The sequence below is a fragment of the Prunus dulcis genome, chromosome 1 (genome assembly GCF_902201215.1).
Source record: "Prunus dulcis chromosome 1, ALMONDv2, whole genome shotgun sequence".
In the NCBI taxonomy this organism is placed as follows: domain Eukaryota; kingdom Viridiplantae; phylum Streptophyta; class Magnoliopsida; order Rosales; family Rosaceae; genus Prunus; species Prunus dulcis.
The window spans coordinates 14,737,884-14,745,101 of record NC_047650.1 but is presented as its reverse complement, the minus strand read 5'-3'; the positions used below and the strand labels follow the sequence as shown (position 1 = coordinate 14,745,101).

Here is a 7,218-nt window from a genome sequence, read left to right as displayed (position 1 = left end):
ATGGTTCGGCACTTTTGAGCCCAACTTAGTGATAATGTATGATGGATGATAGGTGAAGGTGAGGACCTTCAGCATGTGTGTGAAGATTTAGGCAAGCGATAAATATACAGAAGACAAGATATACGTGGTTCACCCTTAATGAATGGGCTACGTCTACGGAGAAGTATATTCTCATTATTATAACAATGTGTATTTACATTTGTACATGGGGTTGGACCCAAATATAAAGGTAAGAAGGGAAAAGCCCTTGACTAAAGATCAAGTGCAACCCAACCATCCCCTCCTTAGTGGAGAGTGGTCTCCTTTTATAGATGAGGGGGAGTCTACACATCTTGTAATATTCCAATGTGGGACTCTTTGCCTTGCCTAGAGTTGCTTGGTGAGATATGGTATAAACAGAAATTACATACTATTTCCAAGGTGGGGGTATTCTACCAATGTATAACGTGATTTCAATCCTCTCTTCAAGCAATGAGAAGTCAATGGGTCTTCAAGCAAGAACAAGCCAATGGGTCTTCAAGGACTGAGAAGAGGATGGGCTAGTGAAGATGAGTGAGGAAGATTGAGAAGAGAATGACCGGTAAATGAAATGTTATTGGGGAAAGAGCGGGTAAATCTAATGTTTTTGGGCACTGAAAGACAGTGACTAATAGCATTAGCCACTAAAGAACAATGACTAATATGATTAAGGACCGAAGGCAGTGTCTAATACATTAGGGATTTTGTCGGAAATTAAGTACATTCGTTTTCCCAAAATATGACAGTATTGATGTCCATTCGTTTAAAATACGGATGCTAATAACAATAGGAACTGTTTTGTGTCTCTAGTAGTGCAATAGGAACGGTTTTGTGTCCCTTGATGGTTTAATAAAGTTCCGTGCCAAAAAGCAATTTTTAAGAACTGTTTGTCTATTAGATAGTTGATAAAATAAAAATAAAAAAATAAAAAATTCCCGTATTAGATATAGGAAGGTTGTAAAAATAATGTCCTATGAAAATCAATGAAGAAAAATTAAGATGTAAAAATATTAAGAATATAGTGAATGGGCTAATTACGGTTTATGATAACCGTTGATCATAAGGCGAGTAGAATATTGATCTAAATCTTCCTGGAGCTTCTCGATAATTTCATCCTGCTCACTAATGGTCTCTGCGAGTCTCCTGTTCTCTTCCTTGAGCATCTCAAACTGGCAAACAACACTTTGAATCTGCGCTTCAATGGCCTCATCACTCAACTCAAAAGCACTCTCTACAACCCTAACAACACGCCACAAACTCACCACAACAAGCAGCCCCCCTCCCTTCCTCTCGAAAAAAGCTTCTAAAACCAGCGCACCCATCAAAACGACGCCGTCAATGACGTAACCGGGACGCCTCCGGAGAAACGTACGCATGCCAAGCCCCACGGCTTGAGCCACCGTCTTTGCCGAAAGCAGGGCGAGGATAGCAATGCCCACCCAATGGTACCAAATTTCTGGTGTGGTTTTTTTGTTCTTGTTTGGTGAGTTGTTGCACTTGGTTAGCAAAGATGAGGAGAGTTCAAGGATGGTGAGGATGAGATCTACAATGAGGAGGGAGATAGAAATCGCATGGATAGGTGTGGACTCTAGAAAATTGGCCAAGTGGGTTCTCCATGGGGCTAAATCTAGGTCTTGAAATTGTGTGGAATTATTATTATCAAACCAAAAAAACCTGTGCCATTGTTGCCTTCTATGCCAGCTCCTTGTGAGGCTTTGGATTGAGGCTTCAATGGATTCAATAGAGAATGAGTTGGTGGTGGTGGTGGTTGTGGGAGGCCCAGGTTGTTGAATTTGAATCTGAGATGAGGCAATTTTCATTATTGGTTTTGGAAATTTGGAGTTTTAAGTTTGTGTTTTTGGTTTTTTGGGGTTTGATTTGGTGCTTTTATGTGTGAAGTGCAATCTTGGAGTTGATATGCTTTGGAGTCACGTTGAATGAATGCCATGCTGTGCAGTGCGGTTGTATTGCATGTGTCACAATTGGAGATGCGTTAAGCATCAAATCAAGGCATCTCCTCACCTTTTTTCTATATACTCATTTCTGTTTTGCTTTTTTATTTTTTTGGTCTGACATTTTCTGTTTTGCTTCCATATATCTTTTTTTATGACAAAAGAGGGAAAAAAAATAAGGATAAGGAACAGAAAGGAAAGACAGGCTTATTCGGAAAAGTAGAATTTTCCGTTGCTTGGCTTTATGTGTTAAATTGGAGACTTGGAAGAAGCAAATTATGTGTCGAAATGGTTGTTGTTTGTGTTTCCATTTGTTATGGTATTGGTTTCTTACATGTGTTACCTAGTATTAGAGTAGTGGTATTGGTTTCTTACATGTGTTACCTAGTATTAGAGTAGTGGTTTGGTAAATGACTCACTAGTGTAGTGGTTTGGAATATTTATTCTCTCAGGCAAGGTTCTGGATTCGAATTCTATCATCTCTTTAGTGTGTGTGAGTTTAATATATTATCGTCTATTTCAATAGGAAATGTCCTTTAAAAAAAATAATTCAAAATATTGTTAAGTAATTATATGAATACTTAATAAAAAAAATTTCTTGAAAGAAGACATTCTTTCTCCTGAAAATCACAATTTAACATATGTATTAAAATAATTTTAAAAATTTTAAAATTTATTGTACATATCAAATTGTAATTACCTTGAAATTTGAGTTTCAAACTTTTAAGGAGTTAAGTTTTTTCATTTTCCCTTTAAACACCTAGCTTTCATTAAAAGACCAGCAAAAAAAACATTTATGGTACTCCTTTAATTTTCTTTTTCTTTTGGATTTCTTTAACTTTTTTGTCTTCGGAAATTTGGAATTTAACAAGTGTCAAAATTCTATTTGTTGTGAGATACCTCCTTATTTCCCATCCCATGTGTTGCAAGTAAAAATAAGAAACCCTTTCTCAACAATTCTTCTTCTTTCGAGTTTCAACCAATAGTTTCCCAATCCCGTATTTTCCCAGTGAATCAAAGCCTCCTCCTCCCTCCATTGAAACACATGCAGAGCTCAAACTTAAAACTCCCAAACAGCAAATCAGGAAAGAACGCTACCCAGACAAATCGTTGTATACAGTAAGGCGCAAAATGTTTGGTATTTCGTACGGAGAGCTCTTCCTCTTGATCGGAGCCACAGCTGCTCTAATCGGTATACACCCAATCTCTCTCTCTCTCTCTCTCTCTCTCTCTCTCTCTCTCTCTCTTTTTTGTGTTTATCTCAAAAGAAAAATGCTTTATACTCCAGTTTTTCTCTCAATCTTTTTCTGACTTAGGCGTGGGATGGAACCTAAATGTTTGGTACCCATGTGAGAGAGTTGGGCTGTTATAGCTGTAGCATTTTCATTGTCAGCATTGGTTCAGAATTTTTCTTTGCCAAGGTCAAAAATTGGGTTATTTTATTGGAAATATTGACTGAAAAAGTGAACTGGGTTTGATGTTTAATGGTTTGTAAATTGTAAGACCAAAGGATTTGCCTAGAATTGCTAGAACAGCAGGGAGGTTAGCGGGTCGGTCAATCGGGTATGTTCAGTTAGCTAGAGGCCAATTCGATAATGTCATGCAGCAGTCTCAAGCCCACCAGGTACATTTTCTAATTACTTACTTAATGATAGTTTGATAATTATCATTCTATCGTCAATTCTTTGTGAGCTAACATGCATTGTGCACAATCGGGTAATGATTAGAATTTCAATGTCCTTGAACCAAATGATTTATCTGTTCATTTATGTCCCTTGCTTGACCTTTAGGTTCATAAAGAACTTCAAGATGCATTCGCTCAACTAGAGTCGATTCGTTATGAAGTCCAGAGTATATCACTTATGAATCCTGGTCCTATGGCTCGAAGGCTGATGGATAATCCTCAAGACCCGGCTTCTCTGAGTGATTGTAGTATCCTTAGTAGCCATACATTGCAGGCAAGTAATGTTTTGCTTCTCTCCTAACTACCAGTTTATATGTATTCTTAAGGGCCAACAGTTCACTTGAGAAGCCTAAGGAGGAGCTGAAGTCAAGAAATACTGTGGTGAAGGTTTGAATTATACTTTTCTTCATATAAATGGCCCACGTTGCATCATCTTGAATTCCTTATACATATCTTTGACAGGATGATACTTTCAGAACCTCAGACTCACCTAATTTGCATAGCCAAGCAACTGCGTATGCAAAGTTGGCTGAATCTGATGTTGTGAAGACTGGCTCTTTGAAGAGCAGTGCAGAGCAAGAAAACCTTAAAGATGAAAGTGGTCTTTTCATTGTCCTCCCAATTTCAGCTGAAAGCACTGGGATGCTACCAAATCGCAAAGGTTATAATCTTCTGAGTTACGACACTTAATGATGTTATCATTTAGTTTACTTTGTTGTCTCAATTTGGGAACTCTGCTGGGAGCTGCCTGGAATGGACATTTCCTTTTCATTATCTTGAGGAACAACAAATATTTAAATTTTCTCAAGTACACTACTTAATTCTCTGTATTGCTCTCATTATCTTTGATTATAGAGGTCATGAATGTGTGTGCTGCACATATATTATGGTTTTCATATCAATGTTGTCTTTACTAGCCATTTTTTACATGTACCTTTGTACAATTGGTCAACAAAGGTGTCGCTCATGCTCTTAGTCTAGTTGTGTATGATTCCTCTATATAATTGGTTTCTATTGAAGGTAACTGTATCTGGATTGTTGAGGCTTCACTTGGTGGGCTATTGGCTTAAACATGTCATAGGAATACTTTTGAAATAATGTTTGGAAATGCAATCCTTGATTGCATAGTATGAAAACTCTTGTACATTAACTTATTTCTATAAAACCTATGTTCTGGCACACACAAATATTGTTCCAATGTATAACTGAACATGCCACAACTTTTCCAGAGAATTCGCAAATAGTTTTGCTTTTCATCTTAGATATATATGTCCAAATAAATAACCAGTGGTTGTGATGGCAGAGAATGTTAAGGGAACAGACATTGTGTTGGAAGCATTAGTTGAAGCAGAGGTAGCACGTAATGCCAAAGATTTCTTTTCACAGCCTGAAAATCAAATACAGTGAACTGAAAAGGTGACGATACTTTTATTTATTTATTTATAGTCTTCATCACTCTATTTATAATTGGGTATGTTTAGTATTAAATAACAAACACATAAGTGAAGAAGGTTTATGTTAGGGTAACTTTTTGTTTTGTTGATGATAAAATCGAACAAGGTTTATGTTACTAATTGAAGATGTAAAACTACTGGAGATCCTTAAGATCTTTTTTTCTTTTTGCATTGGGACCAATGAGAATTGATACATAGAAAGCAGTTTATTGTGATGGACAAATTTTGTTCACATTTTTAAATGGTTGGTGTATTAATATGTGGGGATGTTTAGGGTGTAGGGGGTAAGGGCAGGAGAATATGTGTGAGACAATTTGTTTTTGGCTATGCATATCAACACATGCTAGTTTTACAATGCTAGCTCAATTGCTGGCATTATTTGCTGGTGAAAATGCAACATGATTGGCTTCAATTTCCCTTAGGTGGTGTTTGATTCAAAGGAATTAACTGCAATGGAATGCAATCATTGCCATTGAAAGCTCCATTAGAATGTTCGTTTTGGCAATATGACTCTTGAAAGCCCATTCCTATAACTGTTGGTGGACCATTTCCAAAATAAAATGGGTGGAAAGCCCGTTCGAACATGATGCCCATTGGATGCCAACACCTCAAGCTCTAGGAGTTCCCTTCCATGGTTTTCGCTTCTCGGTCTCTCACCTCAAGCTCAACCAGTTCACTTTCATGGGTTCCCATTTGTATTTTGAAGACCTGATCAACAGGATTCTTTCACCAACAGACTCTGAAACCAGTCTACAGAATGATATTAGTTTTTAGATTTTAGTCTATAATTCTTGTTCTGTTGCAGATAAGTCTTTGATCAAGCATATATAATATATATCATCCCTGTAAAGAACACCAATATCATATTGAGTTATTAATGCAATCTACAAATTTGCCATTCCTTTGTAGAAATAATGAAGGTATTATAAACTGTAATGTGATATGATTTGTCACATTTTATGGCTGTGATCTGTTTCTGAATGCCTTTTATTTTATTCCTTGGATTTTTTATAGGTACAAATGTCCAAGTTCATTTGGTTTTCCTGTCAAGATTTAGAGGTCAAAATGTCCACCCATGTTGTCCATACCTCTCTAACCTCTCTCCTCCCATTTTCTTAAGTTCACATTTGCCCCTTCCAACAATAGACTTGAGACCGAAGTGACAAATCGAATGTTTGAGGATGTAAAATTTAGCTAAAATAAAGCGGGAAAGCAGTAATAATTCAAAGTCCATAATTGCACTACATTTTACTCATTTAAATAATGGTTAATTACACTTTCCACCATTCTGATTTCGATCCTTTAATAGTTTAGTCCCTCATTTGTTTTATATAAAAAATTGACAACAGCGACCTTAAAGGGTTAATTGTTTTATGAGTCCCCTAACTTTGACCGGATTTGTATTTGAGTACCTCAATTTCCAAAATGGTACTCACGGTCCTTCAACTTTAGTTTCGTTTGGATTACTAGTCCCACCGTTACTTCTGTCAATTTTTTTGTTAAATTTAGGGGTAGATGAGTCTTTTCAGGTTGGTTTTATTATCCCCCTTCTACAACTTGCCTTCCCTCTGAAATGGACCTTCGAGAGCCTGTCGCTAAAAACCTAAAGAACCAAAAGTTGCAATCCGCTTCTGCAACTCACATATTGGCTGAGTAAAAGTTGGAATCGTCAAGTTTGGAAGCTTGGAGAGCAGATTAGTTCGAAGGATGGCAAGTGATATGTCTCAAACATCATTAATGGAATCTAACCAAAGCCCCAAATCAGTGAAGTGTTGTCATTGTGAGAGTTTGATCAAATCGAGGACTTCATGGACAGACATGAATCTAGGAAGACGCTTTGAGGCTTGTGACAACAACCAGGTAAACAATTTTAGATTTTTGGGTTTATGCACAAAATTGGTATTATGTTCAGATTTTGTTGTGATGAAGAATTTGATAATAATGAAGTAGAAAAACAGAGTTGGAGAGCATTATTTTAGGTGGTTGGACAAGGAGACATGTACAAGAGGGAAGAATGTGGTGCCTGGTCTGCTTAGAAGAATAAGAATGATGGAGACTGAAATGAGGGAGACAGAAGAGAGAAAAAATGTTTTGGTCAACACACTTCAAT

At 36.9% G+C, this 7,218-nt stretch overlaps 2 protein-coding genes across 2 annotated transcripts; one reads left to right on the top strand and one right to left on the bottom strand.

Moving 5' to 3' along the window:
- Window positions 1-1,052: 1,052 nt before the first annotated feature.
- Window positions 1,053-1,838, bottom strand: LOC117614869 (voltage-gated hydrogen channel 1). Its single transcript, XM_034343794.1, has one exon. It carries the CDS (start codon window positions 1,836-1,838, stop codon window positions 1,053-1,055), a length of 786 nt encoding a protein of 261 aa, XP_034199685.1.
- A 1,064-nt stretch (window positions 1,839-2,902) lies between these two features.
- Window positions 2,903-6,006, top strand: LOC117614510 (sec-independent protein translocase protein TatB-like). Its single transcript, XM_034343382.1, has 6 exons — window positions 2,903-3,162; window positions 3,473-3,594; window positions 3,761-3,928; window positions 4,117-4,315; window positions 4,958-5,070; window positions 5,531-6,006. The coding sequence occupies exons 1-5, from the start codon at window positions 3,102-3,104 to the stop codon at window positions 5,059-5,061; spliced, it is 654 nt and encodes a 217-aa protein (XP_034199273.1). The 5' UTR covers window positions 2,903-3,101; the 3' UTR covers window positions 5,062-5,070; window positions 5,531-6,006.
- The last annotated feature ends 1,212 nt before the right edge of the window (window positions 6,007-7,218 follow it).

What these genes read in the sequence shown, in the direction of transcription:
- LOC117614869 (XM_034343794.1), bottom strand. Translation starts at nt 1,838, where the DNA reads ATGAAAATTGCCTCATCTCAGATTCAAATTCAACAACCTGGGCCTCCC.
- LOC117614510 (XM_034343382.1), top strand. Translation starts at nt 3,102, where the DNA reads ATGTTTGGTATTTCGTACGGAGAGCTCTTCCTCTTGATCGGAGCCACA. An exon ending in AGCCACAGCTGCTCTAATCG is followed by an intron (nt 3,163 to 3,472) that starts GTATACACCCAA and finishes TGTAAATTGTAA; the next exon opens with GACCAAAGGATTTGCCTAGA. An exon ending in GATGCTACCAAATCGCAAAG is followed by an intron (nt 4,316 to 4,957) that starts GTTATAATCTTC and finishes TTGTGATGGCAG; the next exon opens with AGAATGTTAAGGGAACAGAC.